Genomic DNA, 17,256 nt, shown 5'->3' with positions numbered 1-17,256 from the left:
TGACTTACTTCACTCTGTATGACAGACTCTAGGTACATCCACCTCACTACAAATAACTGAATTTCGTTTCTTTTTATGGCTGAGTAATATTCCATTGTATATATGTGCCACATCTTCTTTATCCATTCATCCAATGATGGACACTTAGGTTGCTTTCATCTCCTGGCTATTGTAAACAGAGCTGCAATGAACATTTTGGTACATGACTCTTTTTCAATTATGGTTTTCTCAGGGTATATGCCCAGTAGTGGGATTGCTGGGTCATACGGTAGTTCTATTTTTAGTTTTTTAAGGAACCTCCATACTGTTCTCCATATTGGATGTATCAATTTACATTCAAACCAACAGTGCAAGAGTGTTCCCTTTTCTCCACACCCTCTCCAGCATTTATTGTTTCTAGAGTTTTTGATGATGGCCATTCTAACTGGTGTGAGATGACATCTCATTGTAGTTTTGATTTGCAATTCTCTAATGATTAATGATGTTGAGAATTCTTTCATGTTTGTTGGCAATCTGTATAACTTCTTTGGAGAAATGTCTATTTAGGTCTTCTGCCCATTTTTTGGATTGGGTTGTTTGTTGTTTTGATATTGAGCTGCATGAGCTGCTTGTAAATTTTGGAGATTAACCCTTTGTCAGTTGCTTCACTTGCAAATATTTTCTCCCATTCTGAGGGTTGTCTTTGGTCTTGTTTATAGTTTCCTTTGCTGTGCAAAAACTTTGAAGTTTCATTAGGTCCTATTTGTTTGTTTTTGTTTTTATTTCCATTTCTCTAGGAGGTGGGTCAAAAAGGATCTTGCTGTGATTTATGTCATAGAGTGCTCTGCCTAGGTTTTCCTCTAAGAGTTTGATAGTTTCTGGCCTTACATTTACGTCTTTAATCCATTTTGAGCTTATTTTTGTGTATGGTGTTAGGGAGTGTTCTAATCTCATACTTTTACATGTACCTGGGCAGTTTCTCCAGCACCACTTATTGAAGCAGCAGTCTTTCCTCCACTGTATATTCTTGCCTCTGTTATCAAAGATAAGGTGACCATATGTGCGTGGGTTTATCTCTGGGCTTCCTATCCTGTTCCATTGATCTATCTTTCTGTTTTTGTGCCAGTACCATACTGTCTTGATTACTGTAGCTTTGTAGTATAGTCTGAAGTCAGGGAGCCTGATTCTTCCAGCTCTGTTTTTCGTTCTCAAGATTGCTTTGGCTATTTGGGGTCTTCTGTGTTTCCATACAAATTGTGAAATTTTTTGTTCTAGTTCTATGAAAAATGCCAGTGGTAGTTTGATAGGGATTGCATTGAATCTGTAGATTGCTTTGGGTAGTAGAGTCATTTTCGCAATGTTGATTCTTCCAATCCAAGAACAGGGTATATCTCTGCATCTATTTGTATCATCTTTAATTTCTTTCATCAGTGTCTTATAATGTTCTGCATACAGGTGTTTTGTCTCCTTAGGTAGGTTTATTCCTAGATATTTTATTCTTTTTGTTGCAATGGTAAATGGGAGTGTTTTCTTAATTTCACTTCCAGATTTTTCATCATTAGTGTATAGGAATGCCAGAGATTTCTGTGCAATAATTTTGTATCCTGCTACTTTACCAAATCCATTGATTAGCTCTAGTAGTTTTCTGGTAGCATCTTTAGGATTCTCTATGTATAGTATCATGTCATCTGCAAACAGTGGCAGTTTTACTTCTTCTTTTCTGACTTGGATTCCTTTTATTTCCTTTTCTTCTCTGATTGCTGTGGCTAAAACTTCCAAAACTATGTTGAATAAGAGTGGTGAGAGTGGGAAACCTTGTCTTGTTCCTGATCTTAGTGGAAATGCTTTCAGTTTTTCACCCTTGAGGACGGTGTTGGCTGTGGGTTTGTCATATACCGCCTTTATTATGTTGAGGAAAGTTCCCTCTATGCCTACTTTCTGCAGGGTTTTTATCATAAATGGGTGTTGAATTTTGTCAGCGGCTTTCTCTGCATCTATTGAGATGATCATATGGTTTTTCTCCTTCAGTTTGTTAATATGGTGTATCACATTGATTGATTTGCATATATTGAAGAATCCTTGCATTCCTGGAATAAACACCACTTGATCCTGGTGTATGATCCTTTTAATGTGCTGTTGGATTCTGTTTGCTAGTATTTTGTTGAGGATTTTTGCATCTATGTTCATCAGAACCTGAAATTTTCTTTCTTTGTGACATCTTTGTCTGGTTTTGGTATCAGGGTGATGGCGGCCTCGTAGAATGAGTTTGGGAGTGTTCCTCCCCCTGCTATATTTTGGAAGAGTTTGAGAAGGACAGGTGTTAGCTCTTCTCTAAATGTTTGATAGAATTCGCCTGTGAAGCCATCTGGTCCTGGGCTTTTGTTTGTTGGAAGATTTTTAATCACAGTTTCAATTTCAGTGCTTGTGATTGGTCTTCATATTTTCTATTTCTTCCTGATTCAGTCTTGGCAGGTTGTGCATTTCTAAGAATTTGTCCATTTCTTCCAGGTTGTCCATTTTATTGGCATAGAGTTGCTTGTAGTAATCTCTCATGATCTTTTGTATTTCTGCAGTGTCAGCTGTTACCTCTCCTTTTTCATTTCTAATTCTATTGATTTTTCTCCCCTTTTTTCTTGATGAGTCTGGCTAATGGTTTATTAATTTTGTTTATCTTCTCAAAGAACCAGCTTTGGGCTTCCCTGGGGGCGCAGTGGTTGAGAGTCCACCTGCTGACGCAGGGAACATGGGTTCGTGCCCCGGTCCGGGAAGATCCCGCATGCTGCGGAGCGGCTGGGCCCGTGAGCCATGGTTGCTGAGCCTGAGCGTCCGGAGCCTGTGCTCCGCAGCGGGAGAGGACACAACAGTGAGAGGCCCGCATACCGAACAACAACAAAAAAAGAACCAGCTTTTAGTTTTCTTGATCTTTGGTATCGTTTCCTTCATTTCTTTTTCATTTATTTCTGATCTGATCGTTATGATTTCTTTCCTTCTGCTAACTTTGGGGTTTTTCTTATTCTTCTTTCTCTAATTTCTTTAGGTGCAAGGTTAGGTTGTTTATTTGAGATGTTTCCTGTTTCTTAAGATAGGATTGTATTGCTATAAACTTCCCTCTTAGAACTGCTTTTGCTGCATCCCATAGGTTTTGGGTCGTCGTGTCTCCACTGTCATTTGTTTCTAGGTATTTTTTGATTCCTCTTTGATTTCTTCAGTGATCACTTCGTTATTAAGTAGTGTATTGTTTAGCCTCCATGTGTTTGTATTGTTTACAGATCTTTTCCTGTAATTGATATCTAGTCTCATAGCATTGTGGTCGGAAAAGATACCTGATACAATTTCAATTTTCTTAAATTTACCGAGGCTTGATTTGTGACCCAAGATATGATCTATCCTGGAGAATGTTCCATGAGCACTTGAGAAAAATGTGTATTCTGTTGTTTTTGGATGAATGTCCTATAAATATCAATTAAGTCTATCTTGTTTAATGTATCATTTAAAGCTTGTGTTTCCTTATTTATTTTCATTTTGGATAATCTCTCCATTGGTGAAAGTGGGGTGTTAAAATCCCCTACTATGAATGTGTTACTGTCGATCGATCTCCCCTTTTATAGCTGTTAGTATTTGCCTTATGTGCTGAGGTGCTCCTATGTTGGGTGCATAAATATTTACAACTGTTATATCTTCTGCTTGGATCGATCCCTTGATCATTATGTAGTGTCCTTCTTTGTCTCTTGTAATAGTCTTTATTTTAAAGTCTATTTTGTCTGATATGAGAATTGCTACTCCAGCTTTCTTTTGATTTCCATTTGCATGGAATATCTTTTTCCATCCCCTCACTTTCAGTCTGTATGTGTCCCTAGGTCTGAAGTGGGTCTCTTGTAGACAGCATATATATGGGTCTTGATTTTGTATCCATTCAGCCAGTCTGTGTCTTTTGGTGGGAGCATTTAATCCATTTACATTTAAGGTAATTATCGATATGTATGTTCTTATTCCCATTTTCTTAATTGTTTTGGGTTTGTTATTGTAGGTTTTTTCCTTCTCTTGTGTTTCTTGCCTAGAGAAGTTCCTTTAGCATTTGTTGTAAAGCTGGTTTGGTGGTGCTGAACTCTCTCAGCTTTTGCTTGTCTGTAAAGGTTTTAATTTCTCCATCAAATCTGAATGAGATCCTTGCTGGGTAGAGTAATCTTGGTTGTACGATTTTCTCTTTCATCACGTTAAATATGCCCTGCCACTCCCTTCTGGCTTGCAGAGTTTCTGCTCAAAGATCAGCTGTTAACCTTATAGGGATTCCCTTGTGTGGTATTTGTTGTTTTTTCCTTGCTGCTTTTAATATCTTTTCTTTGTATTTAATTTCTGACAGTTTGATTAATATGCGTCTTGGCGTGTTTCTCCTTGGATTTATCCTCTATGGGATCTATCCTCTGTGCTTCCTGGACTTGATTAACTATTTCCTTTCCCATATTAGGGAAGTTTTTAACTATAATCTCTTCAAATATTTTCTCAGTCCCTTTCTTTTTCTCTTCTTCTTCTGCGACCCCTATAATTCGAATGTTGGTGTGTTTAATGTTGTCCCAGAGCTCTCTGAGACTGTCCTCAGTTTTTTTCATTCTTTTTTCTGTATTCTGCTCTGCAGTAGCTATTTACACTATTTTATCTTCCAGGTCACTTATCTGTTCTTCTGCCTCAGTTATTCTGCTATTGATCCCTTCTAGAGTATTTTTAATTTCATTTATTGTGTTGTTCATTGTTGCTTGTTTCCTCTTTAGTTCTTCTAGGTCCTTGTTAAATGTTTCTTGCACTTTCCCTGTTCTACTTCCAAGATTTTGGATCATCTTTACTATCATTATTCTGAATTCTTTTCCAGGTAGACTGCCTATTTCCTCTTCATTTGTTAGGTCTGATGGGTTTTTACCTTGCTCCTTCATCTGCTGTGTGTTTTTCTGTCTTCTCATTTTGCTTATCTTACTGTGCTTGGGGTCTCCTTTTTGCAGGCTGCAGGTTCATAGTTCCTGTTGGTTTTGGTGTCTGTTTCCAGTGGCTACGGTTGGTTTAGTGGGTTGTGTAGGCTTGCTGGTGGAGGGGACTAGTAACTGTGTTCTGGTGGATGAGGCTGGATCCTGTCTTTCTGGTGGGCAGGTCCACGTCTGGTGGTTTTGGGGTGTCTGTGGACTTATGATTTTAGGCAGCCTCTGTGCTAATGGGTGAGGTTGTGTTCCTGTCTTGCTAGTTTTTTGGCATAGGGTGTCCAGCACTGTAGCTTGCTGGTCGTTGAGTGAAGCTGGGTCTTGGCGTTGAGATGGAGATCTCTGGGAGATTTTCGCCATTTGATATTACGTTGAGCTGGGAGGTCTCTTGTGGACCAGTGTCCTGAAGTTGGCTCTCCCACCTCAGAGGCACAGCACTGACTCCTGGCTGGATCACCAAGAGCCTTTCATCCACACGGCTTTTGGGAGGTCTGAGGTCTTCTTCCAGCGATCAGTGGGTGTTCTATAGGAGCAGTTCCACGTGTAGATGTATTTCTGATGTGTCTGTGGGGAGGAAGGTGATGTCCGCGTCTTACTCTTCTGCCATCTTCCCCTAATTAAAAATCTATTTGCCATTCTTACATACTTGTTGGTGAAGCATCTGCTCATGTCTTTTGCCCATTTTTAATTGGCTTGTGTACTTTTATTATTGTTGAGTTTTGAGAGTTGTTTGTATATTATAGATACAAGTCTATTTTCAGACATTTGATTTGAAATATTTTCACTCACACTGTAGCTAGTCTTCATTTTCTTAAGTTTCTTTCACTCAGTAAAGTTTTTAATTTTGATGAAGTCTTGTTATCAAATGTCTTTTATGGAAAATGCTTTTTAAAATTTGTATTGGAGTATAGCTGATTTACAGTGTTGTATTAGTTTCTGCTGTACAATAAAGTGAGTCAGTTATACACATATATATATCCATTCTGTTTTAGATTCTTTTCCCATATAAGTCATTACAGACTATTGAGTAGAGGTCCCTGTGCTATACAGTAGGTCCTTATTAGTTATCTATTTTTTCATATATATATATATAGTAGTCTGTATATGTCAATCCCAATCTCCCAATTTATCCCTCCCATCCCCCTTTCCCCACCGGTAACCATAAGTTTGTTTTCTATGTCTGTGACTCTATTTCTGTCTTGTAAATAAGTTACTGGAAAAATGCTTTTGGTTCCAAGAATAAGAACTTGTTGGCAAGCCCAATATCATACAGATTTTCTACCTTTTCCTCTAAGACTTCTCACACTCTTATTTCTATTTGGACCTATGATCCCTTTTAATGTTTTTTTTTGGTATGAGGTTTTGAATGATGTTTATTTTGTATATGGTAGTCTTACTGTTAGACTATTCCTCCAAATTTTATTCTTCCTTTTCAAAATTGTTTAAGGTATTCAAGTTCCTTGCCTTTTCATATAAATTTTAGAATCACTTTGTCTGTATCTACAAAAAGTCTTGCTGAAATTTTGACTGCTATTGCTCTAAACCCATAGATTAATTTGAGGAGAACTGAAATTTTTACTATGTTGAGTCTTCCAATCCATAAACATGGTATGTCTTTCCATTTAATTAGGTTTTCTTTGATTTCTTTCATCAATGTTCTGTGGTTTTCAGCATATAGATTTGATAGATTTTGATAAATCTACACCTGTTTCATTTTTTGTAGTACTGCGTTAAAATTTTGTTTCCAATTTTCTATTGCTGGCATTTAGAAATATTGCTTTTTTAAAAACATCTTTATTGGAGTATAATTGCTTTACAATGTTGTGTTAGTTTCTGCTGTATAACAAAGTGAATCAGCTTTATTTATACATATATCCCCATATCCCCTCCCTCTTGCGTTTCCCTCCCACCCTCCCTACCCCACCCCTCTACGTGGTCACAAAGGACCGAGCTGATCTCCCTGTGCTATGCGGCTGCTTCCCACTAGCTATCTATTTTACATTTAGCAGTGTACATATATCCATGCTACTCTCTCCCTTCGTCCCAGCTTGCCCTTCCCCCTCACCATGTCCTCAAGTCCATTCTCTACATCTGCATCTTTATTCCTGTCCTGCCCCTAGGTTCTTCAGAACCTTTTTTTTTAGATTCCATATATATGTGTTAGCATACGGTATTTGTTTTTCTCTTTCTGACTTACTTCACTCTGTGTGACAGACTCTAGGTCCATCCACTTCACTACAAATAACTCAGTTTGGTTTCTTTTTATGGCTGAGCAATATTGCATTGCATATATGTGCCACATCTTTATCCATTCATCTGTAGATGGACACTTAGGTTGCTTCCATGTCCTGGCTATTGTAAATAGTCCTACAATGAACATTGTGGTACATGACTCTTTTTGAATTATGGTTTTCTCGGGGTATATGCCCACTAGTAGGATTGCTGGGTCGTATGGTAGTTCTCTTTTTAGTTTTTTAAGGAACCTCCATACTGTTCTCCAACAAGACAGTATGGTACTGGCACAAAAACAGAAATATAGATCAGTGGAACAGGATAGAAAGCCCAGAGATAAACCCACGCACATATGGTCACCTTATCTTTGATAAAGGAGGCAAGAATATACAATGGAGAAAAGACAGCCTCTTCCATAAGTGGTGCTGGGAAAACTGGACAGCTACATGTAAAAGAATGAAATTAGAACACTCCCTAACACCATACACAAAAATAAACTCAAAATGGATTAAAGACCTAAATGTAAGGCCAGACACTATAAAACTCTTAGAGGAAAAAACATAGGCAGAACACTCTATGACGTAAATCACAGCAAGATCCTTTTTGACCCACCTCCTAGAGAAATGGAAATAAAAACAAAAATAAACAAATGGGACCTAATGAAACTTAAAAGCTTTTGCACAGCAAAGGAAACCATAAACAAGACCAAAGGACAACGCTTAGAATGGGAGAAAATATTTGCAAGCGAAGCAACTGACAAAGGATTAATCTCCAAAATTTACAAGCAGCTCATGCAGCTCAATATCAAAAAAACAAACAACCCAATCCAAAAATGAGCAGAAGACCTAAATAGACATTTCTCCAAAGAAGATATACAGATTGCCAACAAACACATGAAAGGACGCTCAACATCACTCTCATTAGAGAAATGCAAGACAAAACTACAATCAGGTATCATCTCACACGGGTCAGAATGGCCATCATCAAAAAATCTACAAGCAAGAAATATTGCTTTTTTGTGTTGACATTGCATCCTGTGACATCACTTAGCTCACTTATTAGTTCTAGGAATTTCTTTATAGATTCCTTGGGATCTTCTGTGCAGATAACCATGTCTTATGCAAATGGGGATTAGTTTTTTTCCAGTCTATATGCCTTTTTTTTCTTGTTTTATTGAACTAAGACTTCCAGCACAAAGTTAGAAGTGGGGAGAGGGGACTTTTCAGCACCAAGCTCTACTTCTAAGGACTTCTTTTTGAGGTAAAATTCAGAGAACGTAAAATTCACCACTTTAACCATTTTAAAGTGTGTGATTCAGGGACTTGTACATTCACAATATTGTGCAACCATTACTGTTACCTAATACTGTAATATTTTCATCACCCCAAAAAGAAAGCCCATACCTATTAAGCAGTCGCTTCCTGTTATGGTCTGAATTGTGTCCCCACCCCCCAAATTCGTATGTTGAAACCCTAAGCCCCAGTACCTCAGAATGTGACTGCATTTGGAGACAGGGCCTTTGAAGAGGTGATTAAAGTAAAATGAGGCTGTTAAGGTTGGACGCAAGTCCAATCTGACTGATGCCCTTATAAGAAGGAGAAATTTGGACATGCAAAATGACCCCAGGAATGCACATGTAGAGAGGAAAGTCCACGTGAGGACACAGTGAGAAGGCAGCCATCTGCAAGCCAGGAAGAGGTCTCAGAAGAAACCAAATCTGCTGGGACCTTGATCTTGGACTTACTGCATCCAGAACTGTGAGAAGATAAATTTCTGTTGTTTAAGCCACTTGGTGATATTTTTTATGGCAGCCCTAGCAAACTAATATACTCCCAGTTTACCTCTCTCCTCTAATTTTTGTCTCTACAGACTTGTCTGTCCTGGACATTTCATACCACATGTGGCCTTTTGCATCAGGCTTCTTTCACTTAGCATGTATTCAGGATTATAGCGGTTATCAGTACTTCATTTCCCTTTATGACAGAAAATTCCATTGTATGGCTACATACACTACATCTTGTTTATTCACTTATCAGCTGATGGTCATTTGGGTTAGTTCTGCTCTTTGTCTATTTATGGACAATGCTGGTATGAATATTCAAGTACACGTTTTTGTTTGAACACCTGTTTTCAACTGTCTCTGCTACATACCTAGGAGTGGAATTGCTAGGTCATATGGTAATTCAATGTATACATTTCTGAGGAATCACCAAACATTTTCACAGCATCTGAACCATTCTAGATTCCCCCCTACAATGGGTCAAGGTTCCTTTTCTCCACATCCTCAGCAACACATTATTTTCCTTTAAAAAAAAATTACAGCCATCCTAGTTGGTGAGAAACAGTATCTCATTACGTTTTTATTTGCATTTCCCTAAAGACTACTGATGTTGGGCAGCTGTTTTTGTGTTTATTGGCCATTTGTATATCTTCCTTGGAGAAATGTCTACTCAAGTCTTTTGCCCATTTTAAAAAATTGAGGTGAAATTCACATAAAATAAAATTAACCATTTTAACTAGGGAACAATTCAGTAGAATTTAGTACATTTACAATGTTGTAGGACCACAACCCCTATCTAGTTCTAAAACATTTTCATCACCCCAAAGTAAAACCCCGTATCAATTAAAGCAGCTGCTCCCCATCCTGCTCCCCATTTCTGGCCAAACCATGCCAACCACCAATCTGCTTTCTGTCTCTATTCTGGATACTTCATATAAATGAAATCATACAATATGTGACCTGTTGTTTTGTTTGGCTTCTTTTACTTAGTATAATGTTTTCAAGATTCCTCCACATCATAGTATGTTTCAGTACCTCATTCGTTTTTTATGAATGATAGTCCAATTCAATGGATATACTAAATTTTGTTTATCCATTCATCAGTTGATGGACATTTGGGTTGTTTCCAACTCTTGGCTACCGTGAACAGTGCTGCTATGAATATTCATGTACAAGTGTTTGAGTACCTGTTTTCAATTCTTTTTGGTATATACCTAGGAATAGAGTTGCTAGGTCATATGAATTCTCATATGAAAAACCTCCCCCCAAAAAACTGTTTTCCACAGCAGTCTCACCATTTTACATTCCCCACCAACAATGTCTGTAGGTTCCAATTTCTCCACATCTTTGTAAACACTTGTTATTCTCCATTTTTAAAATTATGGTCAGCTCAGTGAATATAAGGTGGTATCTTGTTACAGTTTTGATTTGCTTTTTCCAAATGACGAATGATGTTGAGCATCTTTTCGTGTGCTTGTTGGCCTTTTGTACATCTTCTTTGGAGAAATGTCTATTCAAGTACTGTGCCCATTTTTAAATTGAGTTGTCATTTAGTTGCTGAGCTGCAAGAGATCCTTATATATTCTGGATACTAGACCCATTCAGATATTAAGATTTGCATATATTTTCTCCTATTCTGTAGGTTGTCCTTGCACTTTCTTGGTAATGTCTTTTGATGCAGAAAAGATTTTAGTGTCTGGTTTTTTTAAAAATACATTTACTTATTTATTTTTGGCTGTGTTGGGTCTTTGTTGCTGCACACGGGCTTTCTCTAGTTGCAGCGAGTGGGGGCTACTCTTCCTTGTGGTGCCAGGCTTCTCACTGCGGTGGTTTCTCTTGTTGTGGAGCATGGGCTCTAGGCGCATGGGCTTCAGGAGCTGTGGCTCGCGGGCTCTAGAGCACAGGCTCCGTGGTTGTGGCTCATGGGCTTAGTTGCCCCGCAGCATGTGGGATCTTCCCGGACCAGTGCTTGAACCTGTGTCGCCACATTGGCAGGCGGATTCTTAACCACTGAGCCCCCAGGGAAGCCCAAAAGATTTTAGTTTTCATGAAATCCAATTTATCTGCTTTCTTTTGTTATTCATGCTTTTGGTGTCATATCTAAGATTCCATTACCAAATCCAACATCATGAAGATTTACCCCTATGTTTTCTTATAAGCATTTTATAGTTTTAGCTCTTCTATTTAGGTCATTGATCTATTTTGAGTTAATTTTTATGTATAGTGTATGTGGATAACCAGTTGTCCCAGCACCAGTTGTTGAACAGACTCTTCTTTCCTCATTGAATGACCTCAGCACCCTTGTTGAAAATCAGTTGGCCACAGATATGCAGGTTTATTTGTGGACTCTCAATTTTATTCCATTGGTCTCTGTGTCTCTGCTTATGCCAGGTCCACAAAGTTTTGGTTAGTGATGATTTGTAGTAAGTTCTGAAATCTGGAAGCGTGATTCCTCCAACTTTATTCTTCTTTCTCGATATTATTTTCACTATTCAGGGCACCTTGCAATTCCTTATGAATTTTAGGATCATCTTTTCCATTTTTGTAAAAAGGGCCATTGGAATTTTAATACAGATTTTATTGAATCTTTGGGGAGTACTGTCATCTTAACAATATTGGGTCTTCCAATCCATGAGCAAGGGATATCTTTTGATTTATTTAGGTGTTTTTTCTTTCACCAATGTATTCTAGTTTTAACTTTACAAGTCTTTCCCATTCTTGGTTAAATTTTTTCCTAGGTATTTTATTATTTTGTATGCTGTCGTAATTGGATTTTTTAGTTTTATTTTTTACGTTGTTCATTGCTGGTGTGTAGAAATACACACTGATTTTGTGCACTGATTTTGAACACTGCAACCTTGCTGAACTCATTTATCAACTCTAGTAGCTTTGGGGGCTTTCTTTCAGATTGTCTATATATAGGAACACATGATCTGCAAATACAGTTTTACTTCTTACTTTCCAATTTGGATGCCTTTTATTTCTTTTTTTGCCTAATTGTTTTGGCTAGAACCACCAGTAACATATTGAATAACAGTGGTAAAAGTGGGCATCCTTGTCTTGTTCCTCATCTTATGGGAGAAAGCTTTTCACCATTGAGTAAAATGTTAGCTGTGGGTTTTCATAAAAGCCCAAAAATGTTCAGGAATGTTCCCTAGATTCCTGGTTTTCTGAGTATTTTTATTATGGAAGGATGTTGAAATTTTGCTTTTTGTGCATCAGTTGTGGGTTTTTTCCTTCATTCTGTTAATGTGGAATATTAATCAATTGATTTTCTTATGTTGAACCTCACTTCTATGCCAGGGATAAATCCCACTTGATCATAGTGTATAATCCTTTTAATGTGCTATTGGATTCAGTATGGTAGGATTTTGTTGAGGATTTTTGCATCTGTATTCATAGTGAATATCACTTTGTAATATTTTTTTTGGTGATATCTTTGTCTGGCTTTGGTATCAGGGTAATACTGGCCTCAAAGATGAGTTAGAAGTGCTCCATTCTCTTCTATTTTTGGAGAGTTTTGAGAAGGATTAGTGTTAATCCTTCTGTAAATGTGTGGCAGAATTAACCAGTGTGGTCATCTGGTCTTGGAGTTTTCTTTGTTGAGATGTTTTTGCATACTGATTCAATCTATTTAGTTTTTATAGGTCTGTTCAGGTTTTCTATTTCTTTTTGAGCCAGTTTCGGCAATTTGTGTATTTCTAGGAATTTGTCCACTTCATTTAGGTTATCTAACAATTGTTTGGTTTTACCTTATAATCATTTCTTATTTCTGTAAAGTTGGTAGTAATGTCCCTACTTTTAATTCAGGTTTTAGTTATTTGGTTCTTCTCTCATCTTTTTGTCAGTCTAGCTAGATATGTCAATTTTGTTGATCTTTTTAAAGAACTAACTTTTGGTTTCTTTGATTCTATTGTTTCTGTATTCCCTATTTTGTTTGTCTTCACTCTATTATTTCCTTCCTTCTAACGGCTTTGAATTTAGTTTGCATTTCTTTTTCTAGTTCCTTCAAGCACAGAGTTAGAAATACCTTAAAGACTGATTTGAGGTATTTCTTTTTTAAAGTAGGCATGTATAGCTATAAATTCCCCTCTGAGCACTGCTTTTGCTGCATCCCATAAATCTTGGTATGTTGTGTTTTCATTGTCATTAGTCTCAAAGTATTTTCTAATTTATCTTGTGATTTCTTCTTTCTCTTAAACACTGGCTATTTAAGAGCATGTTTTTAAATTTCCACATATTTGTGAATTTTCCAGATTTCTTTCTGTAACTGATTTCAGATTCCATTCCATCTTTGTAGAAGATGCTTTGTATGATCCCAGTCTTCAAAAATTGAGACCTGTTTTGTGAACTAACATGTGGTTTATCCTGGAGAATGTTTTATGTGCACTTGGGAAGGAAGTGTATTCAGCTATTGTTGGGTGGAGAATTTTGTATGTGTCTATTAGGTATAGTTTGTTTATAGTGTTGTTCAAGTCTTCTGTTTCATTACTTTTTTTCTAATTGTTCTATCCTTTAAGGAAAGTGGGGTGTTGAAGTCTCCCACTAGTACTGTTGAACTGTCTACCTCTCCCTTCAGTTCTGTCAATTTTTGTGTGATATATTTTGGGGTCCTTTTGTTAGGTGCATATATGTTTATAATTGTTATGTCTTATATCATTTTTTGTTCCTCAATTCTTCCTTACCGCCTTTTGTATTAGAAAGACATTTTCTAGTACACTGTTTTGCTTCCTTCCTTTCTCTCTCTCTACTATATATCTCTATTTTCTTAACGGTTTCCCTGGAATTACAATTAACACTTTAGTTCAAATTAGCTCCTCAGACTGGGTGAATTGACATTACCCAGTCTGAGGAGCAGAAAGAAAGAAAGAATGAAGAAAAATAAAGAGCCTGAGACCTGTGGGACATCTTAAAACACTCTAAGTATACTCATAATAGGAGTCCCAGTAGAGGATGAGATAGAGAAAGGGGCAGAAAATGTATACAAATCACCTTTCTTGAAGTTTGGTGATTCTTTCTTTCGTCTTCTCAAACCTGCTGTTGAACCTATCTAGTGAATTTTTCACTTCCCTTATTGTACTTCTCAGTTCTAGAATTCCTATTTGGTTCCTTTTTATAATTTCTCTCTTTATTGATATTTTCTATTAGGTATTCTCTATCATCCTCATGGTTTTCTTTAGTTCTTTGTATATCATTTCCTTTAGCTTTTTGAGAATATTTTAAATAGTTGATTGAAAGTCTTTGTCTAGTAAGCCCAACCTCTTGGCTTCCTCCAGGAATGTTTTTATTAATTTATTTTTCATGCTTTCAGCCCATAATTTGTTTCTGTGAATGCCTTTTTTGTTGTTGTTGAAAACTGGACATTTCGAATATTATAACTATGGAAATCGTATTCTACCCCCTCCCCAGGGTTTATTGGTGCCGCTTGTTTTAGCTGATTTTGTTTGTGTGCTTAGTGACTTTCCTGAACTAATTTTTTATAGTCTATATTCTTTGTTATATGTGGCCACTGAGGTCCTTGTCCTGTTAGCTTAGTAGCCATCTAGTGACTTGACAGAGATTTACTTAAATGCTGAGATTCTGGTGGTTTTTTTTCTGGATTTAGTATTTGCCAGGTTGCTATAAAATACTGATTAGTTTCTAGAGTTCCAATAAAGTTGATTCTGACAGTTTGTGCCAGATTATTCACTGCTTTTGTGGAGGACTTTTTTTTTTTTTTTTAACGGTACGTGGGCCTCTCACTGTTGTGGCCTCTCCTGTTGCGGAGCACAGGCTCCGGACACGCAGGCTCAGTGGCCATGGCTCACGGGCCCAGCCGCTCCGTGGCATGTGGGATCTTCCTGGACCGGGGCACAAACCCGTGTCCCCTGCATCGGCAGGTGGACTCTCAACCACTGCGCCACCAGGGAAGCCCTGTGGAGGACTTTTGAAGTTTCCTACTCTGCCATTTTTGTTGATGTCACTCTCTCTTTTGTCACTTTCTCTCTTGATGTCACTTTTTCAATTTTAATGTTCTGAGGGGGAAAATGTCAATTTAGAATTCTTTATCCATTAGGGTTATTAATGAAGAATAAAAACATTTTCAGGCAAGCACAGATGCAGAAGCTTTAGCTCAAATGCACACCTTTCTTAGGAAGTTACTAGAGGGCCTTTAACAGCAAAATGACAGAGTGAACCAAGAAAAATGACATGAAATCCAGACAACAATGGATCCAACCCAGGAGAATAATGAAGGAAAGCCCCAAGACATCAGCTGAGACCTGATTAGCATAGGAAGATGGAAGGCTTTAGGGAGCGATCCTAGGAATCTGGAACTCAGGGAGGTGATAAAGTCAGAGAAATAAGGGAGAAAAAAGCCATTCAAAACCCCATGAAAAAGCAAAAAGCTATACAGGAAAGGAAATGGAATCATAGTGTACTACTTTATAGTGCTTGGTTGTACATGGAATAATATTAATATAATCATAACAATATAAACATTTTGTTTTCTATTCTTAGAATCAACTAGTACACAAAGCACAGAAAACACAATTGTGATTACAACATAGAACACAGGTTTTTGCAACTGTGAAAATATAACGGTTTATGGTAAAACTGCAAGTAACACTAGGGAGCCAAGAGATGTTGTCTATTGTCTGTTGTTGATAGAATAAATAAAGGGGCAAACTTTAAGATTAGAAAAGTAACAACAGAAGAACAAAAAGTAGTAATATAACTACATTGGGCAGAATGGAGATGGGGCGGTGTGAACTAAATCCTCATTTGTGAGACCAAGATAACATAATAAGAAGAATAATTAATATCTAAAATTAGTAAATCAAGAAAGAGTATCAAAAGTATATTATTTAGAGATATCAAAGTAAACAACAGAAGAACTAAAAACAAAATTGGGAGAAAGAAGTGGTTCCCCCTGAGGAGTGACAGTATTTCTCATAAATTCTGTGCCATCTGATATTTTTATGCACGTGCATCTATTACTTTGATGAAAAATTTAAAAATTAACACTTGTGTATGGTTCAACATTCCAAAGCTATGTAAAGGTACAATTAAGTCTCCACACCTCCTTCCTACTTCCTCTCTGCTGAGGTGACTGATGTTTCCTTCCAGATATGCTGTGTATTTCCAAGCAAGTACACTGGTATGTCATGAGTAGATTTCTCTTCCATATCCTTATATGAATGGTAGCATTCTATACAGACTGTTCTTGTACCTTGCCTTTTTTACTTAACAGTGTATCTTGGAGATATTTATGTATCACTACTGAGCATCCTTATTTTTTTTGGTCACGCCATGCGGCATGTGGGATCTTAGTTCCCCGACCAGGGATTGAACCTGGCCCCGTTGCAGTGGAAGCACAGAGTCTTAACCACTGGACCGCCAGAGAATTCCCCTCATATTTTTAATAGCTGAATATTATTCCATCATTTAGATGCATCATAATTTATTTAATCAGTTCTGTACTGACAGACATCTGTCATTTTCCCCAATTCTTTGCTGTTTCAAACAATGCTATCATAATAAATTGACAAATATTATAAGAAAAAAATTTAAGGCATTCTTTGTTTCTGTCACCCAATTAGATAATGAACTTGGCTTTCTCTCTGCCTCCTTGGTGCCTACCATGGAGTAGTTACTGTATTTGCTAATTTAGGTTGAAGTGAAATTAAATGAGGAAACTAAGCTATGCAAACATTTAAATGAGATACTGTAATTCTAAAATCAAGTTTATGGCACAACAAAGACAAGAGCTTATACAAATCTATAAGACTCTGCACACTCAGCCTTTGTTTTACAATTCATCAGAGACAGGGAAAGTAACAGTGCAACTCAGTTTAGAATAATGCAGGAAAGGAAATGTGGGACAGGGCTGTGGTGATGTAACTGCAATGAACAGACTCCTTGCTTGTATGATCCTAGCTTTCTAGATCCCTGATATCCAAGATGCTAAAGAGATTCTAATTCCTCACAGAGATGTTCACATGTATAAGCAAGACTATAGAATTCTCAGTGTCTTACTAATGAGAAAAATAAAATGAAATAAAACAATCAATTCCCTGGAATGGAGATTAACCCACCAATACATACATATATCTCTGTCATACTTACTCTGAGCTCTTTTGGGCCTGTATGGACTGAAAGCAAGTGTAGAGTACCCGTCCAGTCTAAAAAAAGAAAGAAAAAAAGAAAGGTCACACAGAGGGTTAATATTGAAAGAGGTATAGCAATTTAGTGGACTCTAACCTAAAACTCAAAGGCCCCTCTGGGAGTGGAAGGTTAGAAGAGACTCCAAAGATAGACTGT

At 37.3% G+C, this 17,256-nt stretch overlaps 1 protein-coding gene across 2 annotated transcripts in view; it reads right to left on the bottom strand.

Annotated features, from left to right (window-relative positions):
- BRCC3 (BRCA1/BRCA2-containing complex subunit 3) overlaps positions 1 to 17,256 on the bottom strand; it is a 73,781-nt gene that overhangs the window by 39,632 nt on the left and 16,893 nt on the right. For both annotated transcript variants that reach the window (XM_065900786.1, XM_065900788.1), the window contains exon 7: positions 17,062 to 17,117. In XM_065900786.1, the coding sequence (XP_065756858.1) occupies positions 17,062 to 17,117 (56 nt within the window). The remainder of the gene's footprint in view (positions 1 to 17,061; positions 17,118 to 17,256) is intronic.

This window comes from Phocoena phocoena, chromosome X, assembly GCF_963924675.1.
Source record: "Phocoena phocoena chromosome X, mPhoPho1.1, whole genome shotgun sequence".
Taxonomy (NCBI): domain Eukaryota; kingdom Metazoa; phylum Chordata; class Mammalia; order Artiodactyla; family Phocoenidae; genus Phocoena; species Phocoena phocoena.
This window is presented reverse-complemented; position numbering and strand designations above follow the sequence as displayed.